We start from the raw sequence: 15960 nt of genomic DNA, 5'->3' as shown, positions 1-15960 counted from the left end.
TGTTACAGTGCTATGGCTTACGCATACATAGTTGACAATTAATAAAATGTGTTTAATATCAAGTTACCTGTCTTCTTCTTCTTTTTTTTTTTTTTTTTTTAAGGATCATTTTTATCATTTAAAAAAAAAAGTGAACTATCGGGGTATACTGACAGAAAAAAGGCTCATTCATCAACACCAATAATATGTAATTAAAATATTTCATAGATAAGGAAGTCTAACAAGGTAACCAAGAGATAAAAAAACAAATAAAATAATAGTTAATGTATTTTTATAATCTAAAGCTGATTAAAGACAAGGTCAAACCGATTTTTTTTTTTTTTTTTTTTGGATTGAAGTAATCTTTTTCGTAATTGGGCCATATTATGGGTAGTAAATATTTGTTTTTATAATTCATTAAAAAACCAAAACATATTTAATCAAAGAAAAAAGATTTCAAATGGGTCTGAATTTTTTTTTTGCATTTGAACACTTTTTTCTTGGAAAATATTTATTTTGATTGAAGTAAACTTTTATTAAAAAGTATGGTTTTAATAAAGTGATTTTGATTGAATAAAAAGACACAAATCGACCTCCTTAAGTCTGACAGTCTCTAGATTCTGAACCAGCTATTATCTGCTATCTGCTGCCACCATGCGGTCACTACCCACCACTGCATCGTCTTAACGGACTAGCTTCCCTTCATGAATCCAACATGGAGGCTGGGAACGTATCTGCTTTAAACTCATTAGTTATTATGTGATTAACTTTATATAGTATACAGAACAGAACCGCAGCAGAGCCTCACTGTGAGGCCGGGCTAGGGTTGAGCTCAGCGGCAGCTCGGAGCCATGGAGGCCGGTCAGATTAGCGGGACGTACGGAGAGCTTAGCGGCTTCTCTGTGCCTGTTTCTGGGGAAGTTAGAGAGAAGAAGCTCCTGGAGGTCTGCATCTACACGGTGACTACAGGTCTATAAACACCTTTATTAATACACTATTATACATTAATATTAACACATAGCTACAGGTCTATAAACACCTTTATTAATACACTATTATACATTAATATTAACACATAGCTACAGGTCTATAAACACCTTTATTAATACACTATTATACATTAATATTAACACATAGCTACAGGTCTATAAACACCTTTATTAATACACTATTATACTTTAATAACAACACATAGCTACAGGTCTATAAACACCTTTATTAATACACTATTATACATTAATATTAACACATAGCTACAGGTCTATAAACACCTTTATTAATACACTATTATACTTTAATAACAACACATAGCTACAGGTCTATAAACACCTTTATTAATACACTATTATACATTAATATGAACACATAGCTACAGGTCTAAAAAACACCTTATTAATACACTATTATACATTAATAATAACACATAGCTACAGGTCTATAAACACCTTTATTAATACACTATTATACATTAATAACAACACATAGCTACATGTCTATAAACACCTTTATTAATACACTAGTATACATTAATATTAAGGTAGTATACAGTCCAGAGTAAATATGTTTATTCAGCTGTAGTTAAATATTCTTCTATAATGAACTGATTGAGATATTTGTGTGAATGTTTGAATATAAAGAACATTATTACAGGCTTCTAAATAATTAACAGGTTTAATAGTTATTGTGTACTGTTTTATCTTCTTTATATTTATACATTTATTTATTAAAAAGTGGCATTAATTTTTTCTCTACGGAAGAGGATTAGGACTAATATTGATGGAGGAAATAATTTTGGGCAAATCAAGATTAAAGACAAAATGCTGAGATTTAAGTGGAAATGTTGAGAATAACTTAACATTTTAAGAATAAAGTTGAAATATAGAAAATAAATTAAAAATACAATATGGAAATGAAAGTCATTTTGGACAAATCAAGAATGAAGTTGAAATGTTGAGGATAAAATCAAAATACAATGAATAATGTGATAAACATTTGTTCACACCTCTCATTAATAGAGGAGATGATTATGATGAGTCATGAGTGGAATAATAAATGCTGAATAATGGTTCCATGTGTCATGGTTAGGCTGGACTCAGGTGGACCTGGTCCGTGGTTCCAGACTTCATTACACACAGGATTGGACTCTGATCTCAGACGCCAACGACCACAGAAGCTTCCGGAACATCCTCCCCTCTGGGCCCCCCACCCCCGTGTCTGCAGAGTGAGTGTGTATGTGTGTCTGCAGAGTGAGTGTGTGTGTGTGTGTCTGCAGAGTGAGTGTGTATGTGTGTGTCTGTGTGTCTGCAGAGTGAGTGTGTATGTGTGTCTGCAGAGTGAGTGTGTATGTGTGTCTGCAGAGTGAGTGTGTGTGTGTGTGTCTGCAGAGTGAGTGTGTGTGTGTGTGTCTGCAGAGTGAGTGTGTATGTGTGTGTGTCTGTGTGTGTGCGTGTGTGTGTGTATATGTGTGTGTATGTGTGTGTGTGTGTGTCTGTGTGTGTGCAGAGTGAGTGTGTGTGTGTGTGTCTGTGTGTGTGTGTGTGTGTGTGTGTGTCTGTGTGTGTGTGTGTGTGTGTGTGTGTGTGTGTGTGTGTGTGTGTGTCTGCAGAGTGAGCGTGTGTGTGTGTGTGTATATGTGTGTGTGTGTATATGTGTGTGTGTCTGTGTGTGTGTCTGTGTGTGTGTGTCTGTGTGTGTGTGTGTCTGTGATGATAATCACCATTATTTTTGATCAATAGTGTAATCCCAATTATTTATCATAATTGGTATGAAAAAAGAAAACAGTTTTTCTGTTCACTATTTGTTAAATTATAGTTTTTTGTTGTTTGTGTTATAAATTGCAGTTTTTATTACACTACTTTAAAACAATGTGTAAAGTTTACAGTGGAAAATTAAGCTTAAGAATTAAGAATTACACGAAAATAAATAAAAAAAAAAAAAAATAAATAAATAAATAAATAAAAAAAAAATAAAAAAAATTAATTAATTAACCCAAGATATACCAAAGGCTAAATGAATGAATGCACTATTACAGAGTTCAGAACCCGTATTATAAATATGAATCAGGTTTATTTAATCATGGCAACTAAAATTGTGATTATGATTAAAATGTGATGAATTGTGCATCCCTAGTGTGTGGTTAGCATTAGTGTTTATGTGTTTCTAATCCTCAGGTTACTGAGCAGACGCTCTCCTGTTGGACACCTGAGAGCCGTTGTCAGGGAAACGGGTGGTCACCAGCTTCTGGAGGTGGGATTGGTGCCTTTCATCTAATACACGTGTCAAACTCAAGGCCCGGGGGCCAAATTTGGCCCTTCAGAGCATCTAATGGTTGGATGTAAAATTATCTGTGTTCAAATTAGGGGACGGATCTGGATAAGCATAATGCTTTTTTCCGCCGCCCTTTCCGGCATGAAAAAGGACAAAAAAAGGACAAAAAAAAAAAAAAACAATGATGTGATTTTGCTCTGAATGTCAAATGAATTTCTGTGAATGCAACCATGTCGGAAATGAACTGAATAAATAAATAAATAATAAATAAATAATTTGGGCCACAGGAGACAGAAGAAATAATGAGGAAAAAAATAATTATTGTGTAAATCATAAAATAATTCAGTTGTAGATATCTCAAGTTCACAGTTTTAATGAAACTCTACAATATTTTAGGAGCTCAGTTTTCCCAGCTCATAACACTAGAATGCAGTCATTTTTAATTACAAGATTTTGAAACTTTTCAAAAACAATTCCACAAAAAACCTCTAAAATACAGAAACTGGGTTAGAAAATCTAAAAGTTGTGAAGTAAAAGTCCTCCAGGGACTGATATTAAAAACTTTAACTTTTCCTCCTAAAATCTGTGGCCCACCTCAGATCAAACTGGTCCATTTTTGGCCCCGCCCTGAACTAAAATGAGTTTGACACACCTTGTTCTAATATGACATTATGGACACGTTTAATATTCTGTTGTTGTTTCTGTTTAGATTTGGGACCCACATGGCCTCAGGAAATGTCTCGACCTGACTTCACTCAGCAAACATGGACGAGTGTACGACGAAGGTGGGATTTAAAGAAAATATCAAATGCAGCACATTGTGCTCAATGCCATACTAACGTGTGTGTGTGTGTGTGTGTGTGATTCCAGCCCAGTTTGGTTGTCTGTCGTGGTCAGACTGTGAGAATAAAGTGCTGTACGTGGCAGAGAAGGCCAAAGAACGTTCCTCAGACCCAGTAAGTACAACGATTTTTACTGTTAAATAGTCACACGATATGTTGTGTCATTATTGATTATTGTCATTATTGTATTTGGTCATTGAAAATTGCCAAATACATTGTTCTCGTAGGAGTTCTTATTATTTTTCTTCCATAAATCCTTTATTGTGTAACTCCTCCCATAGACTATTAATGCAGCACGTATGCCATCTCATAGAGACAATGTTAAGGATGTGCAGTTGACCTTTTTTGGAGCCAAAATTTCAAGGTCAAGGTCAAGTCAAGTGTGAAAAAATAAAAATGTTCCATATCTTACCAATATTTATTGTACAAGTTTGATGTTTACATTTATGAAAAACTCAGTATTTTATTTAAATTGGACCAAAGCTGTACGACCTACCAGTAAAATAGATATAACTTGGCCACAGATTGACATACAGTGCTCAGACTGGTACCATTGAACAACATTTACTTTCACTGTATGACCTTGACCTTGACTCAAGGTCATATTTAAGGTCAAGGTCAGTCTTCTGTTTTCCCTGCATTATTACTGTCAGTTTAATTAGTAAAAATAACAAACGTGTCAACAAATCCAGATACAAGTTGTTATTTTTGCCAAATACATATTTGCCTTGTGAATAAAGGTCTTGCCTAGTGTATATTGTTGTTGTACTGACCCAGACCAGAAGGAGAGCACATATTATTCCTATTTTACAATCTTTACACTTGTTGCCTGTTAGTTTTTGCATAGATTTTAAAATGATTTTATTGGTTAATAAAGACTATTTAAACTGTTCTAAAGAGCAAAACTGAAAAGTTTAGAGACTCCTCCTCTTTCAGTTTTTATTTATTTATTTAGAGTATCACAATTTTTAAACGCAAACTACAAACCTATTTATTCAGTCTGGTGTTTTATGTAGTGTTTTATAATTTAATTATTTTAATTAAGCTTTAATGTTTTTATGCTAATTTAACAGTTTATATTTATAAAAATGTTCCATTCTCTGCTTTGTTTTTATTTCTGACTTTGTTATTTTATCATCATTTTAATTATTTTATTAAAATACATTTGTGTGCATTAGTCTCTAAACCTTTTTTAGTATTGTTAACTTTGGTCAATCAATCACATTAGTACATTTCTGTGAAACACTTTGATCTGCAGTTAAATATGTAATAAAGGTGTTATTTAAATAAAGTTTGATTGATTGATTGATTGATTGATTGATTGATTGATTGATTGATTGATTGATTGATTGATTGATTGTGCTGGATCAGGACAGGAATGTGTACCGTGAGGACTGGGGAGAGGCTCTGACCAATCAGAGCGTCCCAGTCATATGTGTGGTGGATCTACGGAGTGGGACGCTCTCCGTCCTAGAAGGCGTTCCATCAGATGTTTCAGCAGGACAGGTGAGCTCACGTCTCACCAGTATTTATCTGTTCTCGTCCAGTGGTTCCCAATCAGAGGTACAGGAACACATTACAGGGGGAAAGATTTACCAATTAATTAGAAAATAATCAGGAAATCATCCCAGTTCCTTTTTAGGCTAATTTTTTTTTTTTTGTTGGACAAATTCAACATAAACTAACAGCACTAATGTTCAATAAAATACTTCCTATGTGTGTGTGTGTGTGTGTGTGTGTAGGCGCTGTGGGCTCCAGGAGGACAGTCCTTGTACTTCGTGGGTTGGTATCATGAACCGTTCAGACTCGGATTGAAATTCTGCTCCAACCGTAGGTGAGAGAGTCCGTTATTCACACACAGTGGATTATTACAGTAGTAGTTATGCATTGTATTTCTGTGATTAATTCTTATTTTTGTTCTCAAATTGTATTTAGTTTTCTACAGCACTCTGTTAAAAGTACTGCAATATTATACAGTGAGCAAAAATCAATGTTCCTATCAATTATTGACCTACTCAAGGCTGTAATAACTCATACAATATTGAGCATTGCACCTTATTTAAAAAAATAATAAAAAAACATAAAATGTATAAAAATATAATGAAAACTTTATATCTATGGTTCTGGAGTTGTTCAAAAGATTTGATGTGAAAAAGTGGGAAAGAATATGTACATATGACATTTTTATGACAGTTTTATGAAGGGTATCGTTTTGGTACCTAAGCTTAAATATTGTAATTAGTTTTTAAAGGTGCACCAAGGGTTAATAATGAGTTCATAATCACCCAAAATTTAAATTTAAAGTAAAGACAACACGCAGTGACATTATGATGAAGAGTTTACATACAGTTTGGTTAAGTGAAGACAGATATTCATAGTACAGGTGGTGACATGTTGCTTTTCCTCTACTTATGTTCAGGTCAGCTTTGTTCAGACTGGATCTAAATGGAAACTGTGGTGAGAAGCATTAATGTGACTGATTTTAAACCTAGATGGACCATGTCCTGCTTATCTCATCCCTTTGTGTCCTCCTCCTCCTCCTCCTTCTTCTAGAACGTCTGTCAGAGGACAACGTCTCTGTGTCCTGTCCTCGTTTGTGTCCTGATGGATCTACCATCATCTACCTGCAGGGGGCAGTGTTTGGACCTCACAGCCAGTGCCTTAGTCTGCAGCAGGTGTGTGTGTGTGTGTGTGTGTGTGTGGACTAGGGCTGGGCAATTGATATATATCTATATATTTTTTTAAACTTGTTTTTATTTATAGTACAAATCACAACATAAAAGTATTTAATATCATTCATAAAGTACAGTCAAACAGTATCCTTCTTTACATCTGTTCCATATGTCTAAGATCTATATTTTATATTAAAATACTAGTTTTAGGAGTCGCTGCTTTAGTTTCATCTCAGAACATGTAAAGCTCAGTTAGATGATCACTGAGTGTGTTCTAACCCAGACCTTCATCTAAACAAGACACACTACAGAACTCACTCACACGTGCTGTCCCTGAGACGAGAAAATAGCCAAAAGTTAATAAATGTGTCTGTGTGGTATTTTACATCAGTAAATTTAACAGATAATTGTCTTTCTGGTCAGACTTTATTGAGTGAAAATATCAAGATTAATTTTGTGTATTACCTTTTTCAGAAAACAATATTGATATATGAGGTTTGGTCCATATCGTCCAGCCCTAGTGTGGACATTATTTGACGTAGTGTGTTCTTTAAAACACACAGTTATTTCTCCACAGATGGATCTGAAACGTATGAAGACGTCCACACTGATAGAAGTTGTCGATAGACCTCAAACTGGTGAGTAATTAATGTAATGTAATAAAACTTCACCCTTTAACAGTTGTCTATAATGATTTATTTATTCACTGATAACACTAACACGCTTCCCACTAACATTTGACTTCTACAATATGTTTAGCTGGTTTTTAAAAAAACAATTTGGATGTATTTGCATATTTTGTAAATCTTATCGTTTTTTTCTTTTAAGCAAATATCTGGTTTATATACAGTACCAGTAGCTTTTTCTACGAACATGTCACTGCAGCAAAGTGGGACACCTGAATGTGTGTGTGTGTGTGTGTGTGTGTGTATCCAGGTTTAGATGTTTTTTGAGCTGACTAAGCTAAATGAAATTATTATTACCTCATTATCTCAGGTCAAAGATTTCTGATTAAAATCGTCTACTGCATTTTTTTGAGAATACAAAACATTTTAGTTGAGTTTTTGGCTGATTGGAAAGGAGAGGAGGTAAAGTTAGAGAAAAAGAAGTATATAGAGTAATTATGATGTAATGATGTGTTCCAGGTGAGTTTGCAGGAGTTTATGAAGCTCTGGCGTCCTGTTGTTGGTCTGAGGACGGTCAGAGAGTGGTGTTCAGCAGCGCCTGTAGAAACTACAGGGTAACACACACACACACACACACACACACACACACACACACACACACACACACACACACACACACACACACACACACACACACACACACACACACACACACTGTTCTCGTAGGAGTTATTATTATTATTTTTCTTCCATAACTCCTCTTATCCTGTAGCTCCTCCTACACTATTAATACAGCACTAATAACATGTATATTATCACATAGGGACAATGTTAACGATGTGCAGTCGACCTTTTCTGGAGCCAAAATGTCAAGGTCACGTCAAATGTGAAAAACCAAAATGTTCCATCTCTACGAATATTTATTGTACAAGTTCAATGCTTACATTTATGAAAAGCTCATCTGTGAAGTATTTTATTTCATTGGACTAAAGCTGTACGACCTACCAGTAAAAAGATTGGTTGGGGTCAAAGTTCATGACGTCACAAAAAAACCCAAAAAAACCCCCCAAAAAAACTTTATTTCCTATGGCCACAGATGCAGTCCTCAGACTGGTACCATTGAACAACATTTTCTTTCAATGTGTGACATTGACCTTCACTCAAAGTCATATTTAAGGTCAAGGTCAGTCATTATATAACTTGTCAACCAATCCACATACAGGTTGACATTCTGTCTTGTGAATACAGGTCTTATAGTTTGAACTTGAATCTTTTCTTCTCAGGATGTTTTCGTCGTTGACCGAAGATCAAAGAAAGTTTCCTCCATCTCTGATAGTAAGATCCCATCATCTCTCCTCTGTTCCTCTCCTTCTCTCATCTTCCCTTCTCCCCCTTCCTCCCCTCCCTCTCCTCAGCTCCCTCCTCCTCCTTCCCCCTTCTGGTCCATCCATCTTCCTCCTCCTCCTCCTCCATTTCCTCTTCCTCTTCCTCCAGTGCTGCCCACCTCTACTCTGCCATCCCAGTGTTCTATCCTCACTCCTCTTCCTCCTCCTCCTCTTCCTCTTTCAGCTCCTCCACTCTCTGCTGAGTCTCCCTTCCTTATTCCTCCTCCTCCTCCTCCTCCTCCTTCTCTTCTGCCTTCTTCTCATCTGGAGAACAAGATGCAACATCAAGGTATGAGATAACCAGAGTCAGGTTCAATTACAATTATCCATGTTCAATTACAACTCAATTAAGATTATGGTGACCAGAATTATTTCCCAATTACAATTAAAATTCCCATTATTATTTTCCCACCTGAAAGTCAATTACAATTACATTCTCAATTACTAAAGTTCAATTACAATTAATCACAATTACTGAGCCTTTAATAAATAAGCCCATAAAAGTTAACCTTCCTCTTGTGTTAGCATTCTGTTAGCATCGCTAATGCTAACAGGTCAGTTTGACTCATGTCTTAAATCAGCTGTAAAATACACTAATAAATATAATTTATCATCTAATTACTTTCTCATTTATTGATTAGGCATTTATTTAATGTTAATATTTGATAATTATTCCTAATCATTCTTTTGGATGTCTCTTGGAATCATTTTTTTTCTTAAGTTAAAATGAAATAACTGAAAAATGATGTTATGTTTTTTAATGAGGTTATCATGATTAGTTTTTTGTATTTCGGTGCATGTCATGTTATTTATATGATGAATTAAAAGCTCAAAAGAAAACTTTGTCTCCATGAGTCATTGTATATGTTCTGTCATCTTTCAAATCCTCCGTACAGTCATTTATCAGTCCAAACTGACTCATGACTCAGCAAAACCTCCGTCAAATGAAACGTCCTCAGGCTTCAAAATAAGAGTCTCCAGACTCAACAGCCTCAGGCCATAAAACACAACATGGCATTTTATTTTGAAGAAACCAGAACACATGACAAAGTAAGTTGAAAAGTTGTTTTTTAAAAGTTGAGATGCATCAACACAGTGTTTGATTAATAAATACATAGTTAAATGAAACATTGATAAATCTTAACCTTTAAAAATAAAAATAGAAAATAAGAGCTTTAAACTTTCCTCTCAACACATATTGATGACGTCATGTCGTGTTTTATGGCCTGGAAGTCGGTTTTACTTGAGGCCGTTCTTGTCTGATGACTTTTATTTTGAAGCCTGATGCATTTGGTTTCCCCTGCAGAGTCCGTCAGAGTCTATGGGGGCTGGAAGCTCCTGACCATCCACAGAGACCTGATGGTGGTTTGTTGTTCCAGCCCCAACACCCCTCCCACTCTGGTCAGACAGCACACATTACTGGAAACAGACATGTCTGCATCTGGAGGCTCTTTGATGTGATTCAGGGTGTGTGTGTGTGTGTGTGTGTGTGTGTGTGTGTTTTATCTACAGAGAGTTGGATTCCTGCCGTCTGAAGGAGAACCTGTAAACTGGTACACTCTACAGGAGCCTGTGAAGTCCTATGATTTCCATTGGACGTCACTGGATGTTGTGCCTTCACCAGAGGAAGATAACTCCGCCTACTGTGAGCTGAGCTCCTGATCACAGCATCTTCTTCTCGTTACTTTTTGTCTCACTACATTTTTTCTATCAGCTGGGTTAGACTTTGGGGCCGTCCTGGTTAAACCGACCACTTCACTCACCGAAGCCAAGATACCTGTAGTGGTCTTCATCCATGGTTGGTCTGCATTTCACACAAGGAGTTAGTGAATAAAGTATGTTAGAAGATTAGGACCACTGGAAAAAACAACAACCAAAAAACAAATCCAGTAGTGGAAGAAGAAGAAGAAGAAACAAATCATAGAACACATTTTTAAATCATATGGTTGTGTTTTTTTTTTGTCAGTTTTTATTTTTTTAGTCCAGTTTAAACTTTTTTTTCTGGCTTCGTTTTTATTTAATTTTTTCATTTTTATTTTCATCTGTTTCTACTTCAGGACACCTGAATGATGGAATTGAGAATGACCATTAAGAGAAGACATTCCTCAGGAACCCCTCGTTCACTCAGAACAAAACAGGGAAAAAAGTTGAGACTAAAGCAAATAAATTCAGACAAAAAAAAGATTAAGACTAAAAAAAATAATCTCAAAAAAGAAATTTCACTCTAAAATTAAAAATTAAAACTAAGAACTCAAAACTAAAAACTAAAAAGATTAAGACTCAAAAGAAGAAAAAAAAAAATAAGATCAAAGGGGGAAAAAAAACTAGACAATAAAAAAAAACATTTTTTTTTTAAGAAAATTTCAGACTAAAAAATAGATTAAGAATAAAACAGACAAAAAATAAAGATAACCATTTTTTCAGTTGCTCTGTTTTTTTCTCCAGTGGCCCAACTTCTCTTCTGTAGTAAATACAGAATTATTATCATTTGAAAAAATGTTGATATAATGTTTATTATTTATAGTTATGACATCAGCCATCCATTACTTCATTCCTCCAATAATTTGATTAGGGCTGAACTAAAGTATGATGTGTTCCTCAGGTGGACCTCATTCCCAGTTTCCTGCTGAGTGGAACTGCACAACATCTGGTCTGGTTCTACTGGGCTTTGCTGTGCTCATGGGTGAGCCGTTTTATTTTTATTTACTTGTTTAAGAATCAAATGTGACAAAGCCTAAATTATTCCAAACCAACATATAGATTTAACATATTTAATAATTTAATATTCAAAATATAAATCCTCGTGTAAAGATCCACATTTTCATCAAATCAAACTAAAATGGTCTGAAAGATTAATTTAGTTACATTTTTGGACACAGAGTTGATTTAGTGTTAGCATGAGGGTTAGCATGCTAAAGCTTTCTGCTGATATAAACCAGTTACTCACTGAACCCATAACGTGGAGTTTTTCTCTCTTTGTGTCTTCAGTGAACTATCGAGGATCCACTGGGTTCGGCCAGGACAGTATCTTGTCCCTGATTGGTCAGATCGGCAGCCAAGATGTGAAAGATGTGCAGGTTCTTCAGACTTTATTTCTGCTGTTAAAATGTGGTCGTCTGACTTTCATTTAATTTTTCCTCCAGTCGTCCTAAAGAATGGCCATTTTGTAACAAACAAACAGAAACTAAAAGTCAGATGTCATTTAGGCATAAGCAAACACAGATTAATAAAACTATTATAAAGTAAAGTGAGGTCCTATTTTCTCCATACATCACATCATTGGAGGCTGTACGGAGGAAACAGGACCTCATTCATGCTGTTAAATGTTAATAGTTCCTTAAACCTTTACAAATGTGCTGCAGTAATTGGTAATGTAATGAATTATAGGTGAATATGGGTGAAGGCATAATAAACACAGACAGAGTCAACATTTAGTCATTTTTAAGTCATTTTTAAGGCTTTTTTAAAGCGTTTTCATCGTTAATTTCTTTGAATGTTATATTTAATGTCTAAAGCGTGTGGACTGAGGCTGATATTAACATCATATTTTGTTGTCAGTGCACACAGGGGGGCAGACGTCTCCTGCTCAGTAGCTGATCCTCTTCTACAGAACGTTTAAATCAGATCTTTTAAGTGCAGTTTTCACACGTTCTAAAAGCTCATCTTTGTTTTGCTCTACCTCAGATGTGAAGATGATGATTTTCATCTTGGAAAAGTTTCTTTTCTTGTTTGACCTCAGTGGGCGGGGCTTCAGAAACAAGTTATTAATGATTGAATTCAGCCACTTGATCATTTGTAAGCTGTGATCGGTCAGATACCAATGTTCGATAAATCACACATTGGTCCTGTCGTATGACACAATGTGAACTCAGATTTACACACGTTTTCACGCATGGTTGATAAATGAGGACCAATGAATCTAACTCTCAATGACTAAATACAGTAAAATATGATGAGTCAGAGACAAACTAAACTCCACTCAGATGAAGACAATAAAAGACAATAATTAGATGTGGTTTCCTGTCTTTACCCAGAGGGCCGTGCTCACGGCGCTGCAGACAGACCCCGCCCTCGACCCCAAGCGCTTGGCTGTGATTGGTGGCTCTCACGGAGGTTTCCTGACTTGCCACCTGCTGGGTCAGTACCCAGACTTCTACAGAGCAGGAGCTTCTAGGAACCCAGTCATCAATGCTGCCACCTTACTGGGAACCAGTGACATCATGGACTGGTGAGAAGTTACCATAAGCACTCATGATGCATCTCCCAGGCTGTGTTACATTCAGCTCCCAATGCATCATGGGACGGTTGAGTTTGACTAGTGTGCCCACCGTGCATACTTAAAAATGTCCCCATATAGTATACATCCTGGTATTTCTCACATACTCAATCTATTCATACTATCTAATGTGAACGCACTATATACTCATTTAGTATGAGTAGTATGTTAGTATGAGTAGTACGTTAGTATGAGTAGTATGTTAGTATGAGTAGTACGTTAGTATGAGTAGTATGTTAGTATGAGTAGTACGTTAGCATGAGTAGTACGTTAGCATGAGTAGTACGTTAGCATGACATTTACAACTCCCACTCATCTTTTAACTGCGCTTGTCGGTTTTTTCTCCTCCTCCTGCAGGCGTTACACCAGCGTGGGGCTCCAGTTTTCTTATGACCAGATTCCGTCTGCTGTGGCCCTGACGACCATGTTACAGAGGTCACCTATCACACATGCTGCTCAGGTAGAGAAAATACTAATGTGTCCATCAGTGTGTGATTTACTAACACATGTGGACGACTCATCACAGCTGATAATGAGTGTGTGTTTGTGTTCAGATCAAAGCTCCAGTGCTGCTGATGCTGGGGGCCAAAGACAGACGAGTGTCCCCTCACCAGGGCCTGGAGCTTTACAAAGCACTGAAGAGCCGAGGATCAGATGTCAGGTACATCACTGATGTCACTTCCTCCCATTGAAAAAACTGTCCTTTATAAATGTGGCCTAAACTTTCTAAATGTCCTTAATAGTATATCTAAGTCTGACAAAACACATTAACGGTATTATGCACCATATTAGTTATATTTCCTCTTAAAAATGGGACTACTTTACAGTTTTAGAGCCTTGAAATCACGTGATTGATGATGTCACTCGGCTCCACTGCCTGTAAACATCCTATTGTTTTCTATTGGAGTGAAACATTCAGCCTGATTTATAGATTATTTTACAGATTTTTTTGGCCAAAATGACATTTTGGCAGCTTTCAAGATGATGATTTCAAGATGGAGTAACACAGGCTCTAAAACTGTAAAGTAGTCCCATCCCAACAAATATGGTGCATAATAATGTGTTTGATCTACTAATAAAGACATTTTAAATGTTTTAGGACACATTTATAAAAACAGTGGAGGATCTATTAAAGCTAGGGTAGGCTATTTTCTCCAGATTTGGTTGAAATTGTCTTTATGTCCTGCACGAGCTCACACTGAAAGCTCGTCACCACTGACAGAGTTAAAACAGAGTTTTTGGTTACGTTTTTAACATATATAATGATAAAGTTTATTGTTTATTTATTGCTGAATGAGACAACGTTTCTACACAATACAAGTGATGAGCTGAGCTCCTCTTCTGCAGCAGCTGTGAGCATGCATGTGAGTCAGACGGAGCAGAGAGGGGAGGGGCGAGGGGGGTAAAGGTGGAGCCATCAGGGAGGCTACATTCAAAATCATGCTAGCTTTTGAAAATTGCCTACCCGACTTAACACAAACAGTGTGGTTTGTTTTCAGGGTGCTGTGGTTTCCAGATGACGGACATTCTCTGTCCAGAGTGGACACACAGGCCGACTGCTTCCTCAGCACTGTGCTGTGGCTGCAGCAGCATCTCTGAACACTGAACGCACCACGTGGAGACACACTTTAAAGAAGCGTCAAAGAGGAATAACACCTGACCACAGCGTAGCTAAAATAGTTCTCTTCTCATTGTGGATTTTACCACACTGATGTTTACTCTTTAGATTCCTGTAAACATTGATAGAATTCAGTTTTTGTAAATCAATGAATAAATGGTCTTTGGGACATCATTTGGAGTCACATCCCTTAAACATAAAAATGATAAAATACTGCACCAATAAAATATATACACATGTATTAGCTTTGGGCTGACAAACAACAACTAATGGATTACTAAATAGGATTTAAGATTGTCTTTGGAAAAATAAACCTGTCTTTGAAAACAATGTATTAGTTTATTATTTATTACTGGTTTGAAGTAGTTTTAGATGTTTGTCTTTTGTGTGAGGATTTATTTTTTGTCTTGTTTGAATTTGCATGTTTTAAATAGTTTCACAAAACCTAAGCTACGCAGCAATACGTTTTACAGGGATTACCTATGGTGGGCTACAGAGATTGCATGTTCTCTCTTTGTGGGTTAGGTCTCAGTCCAGTTGGTTCCTCTAATTATACATGTTAATAAGAAATACATAACTTAAACTGTATTAAAATGTGTATTTTTTTACCTAATAACCTTATCCTCATAACATGAAACACTCAGAGATAATAATGGAAAGCAGTAGTGATTATTATGACTGTAATGCACAGAAACATCCAGCAGATGGTGGTGTTTAACAACTGATCTCATGTGTGTCATTTCCAACCAAAAAAGTATAAAATATTGCGACTTCAGAATTTTAGCTACTAATATTTCAAAATGTATTTTTTTTAATCAACTACTTAAAACAAATTAAAATATCCCAGTCATCCAGGTCACGTTGGTTCTCGTACAGTATTTTTCAACCTTAGGGTCAGGGCCTAATGCAGGGTCGAAAAATAAAAAATAAAAATTTAAATGAAAAGGTATCCAAATTATATATATATACACTTTTTAATTATTATTTTTCAAATACACATGACACAATAAAAATCAAATAACTGCATCCTATACTTAAACTTTCTCAATATAATATAATATATATATATATATATATATATATATATATATAAACATCTGAGGTGACATCACTTTGTCACTAATCCTGATGAGATGTCTGCTACACACTAAAAAAACATCTGTTTTTGGGTTTTTTGGGTCCCGACCTCAAGTTGTGAAACTGCTCTTTAGTCAAAAGTTTTCATTACTTTTCCCCCAAATTTATTCCAAAAAATACAATTCTTAATATAATGTACATAAATACATAACATACAA

At 35.8% G+C, this 15960-nt stretch overlaps 1 protein-coding gene across 4 annotated transcripts; it reads left to right on the top strand.

Moving 5' to 3' along the window:
- Nucleotides 1-658: 658 nt before the first annotated feature.
- On the top strand, nucleotides 659-14989 carry LOC114466914 (acylamino-acid-releasing enzyme). 4 transcript variants are annotated; one of them, XM_028452789.1, is made up of 22 exons: nucleotides 659-948; nucleotides 2065-2200; nucleotides 3150-3225; nucleotides 3956-4031; nucleotides 4117-4202; nucleotides 5460-5594; nucleotides 5831-5922; nucleotides 6508-6545; nucleotides 6642-6763; nucleotides 7338-7398; nucleotides 7906-8000; nucleotides 8670-8721; nucleotides 8956-9060; nucleotides 10078-10172; nucleotides 10284-10416; nucleotides 10486-10569; nucleotides 11374-11454; nucleotides 11760-11848; nucleotides 12806-12999; nucleotides 13405-13507; nucleotides 13602-13708; nucleotides 14547-14989. In XM_028452789.1, exons 1-22 carry the CDS (start codon nucleotides 831-833, stop codon nucleotides 14644-14646), a joined length of 2178 nt encoding a protein of 725 aa, XP_028308590.1. In that variant the 5' UTR covers nucleotides 659-830; the 3' UTR covers nucleotides 14647-14989. The 4 variants fall into 4 exon arrangements, with proteins under 4 accessions (XP_028308590.1, XP_028308589.1, XP_028308591.1 ...); XM_028452788.1 differs by having other exon boundaries at nucleotides 659-938; nucleotides 2076-2200; nucleotides 8670-9060; XM_028452790.1 differs by lacking the exon at nucleotides 8956-9060.
- The last annotated feature ends 971 nt before the right edge of the window (nucleotides 14990-15960 follow it).

The sequence above is a fragment of the Gouania willdenowi genome, chromosome 7 (genome assembly GCF_900634775.1).
Source record: "Gouania willdenowi chromosome 7, fGouWil2.1, whole genome shotgun sequence".
NCBI classification, from domain to species: Eukaryota; Metazoa; Chordata; class Actinopteri; order Blenniiformes; family Gobiesocidae; genus Gouania; species Gouania willdenowi.
Note: the sequence above shows the minus strand (reverse complement) of the source record. Positions and strands in the feature narration are given on the sequence as shown.

Bases quoted from the DNA above. Each gene is read 5' to 3' on its own strand.
- LOC114466914 (XM_028452787.1), top strand. From the start codon at position 831: ATGGAGGCCGGTCAGATTAGCGGGACGTACGGAGAGCTTAGCGGCTTC. The intron at 4,032-4,116 runs GTGGGATTTAAA...GTGTGATTCCAG, and splicing joins TGGACGAGTGTACGACGAAG to CCCAGTTTGGTTGTCTGTCG. The intron at 11,849-12,805 runs GTTCTTCAGACT...GTCTTTACCCAG, and splicing joins AAGATGTGAAAGATGTGCAG to AGGGCCGTGCTCACGGCGCT.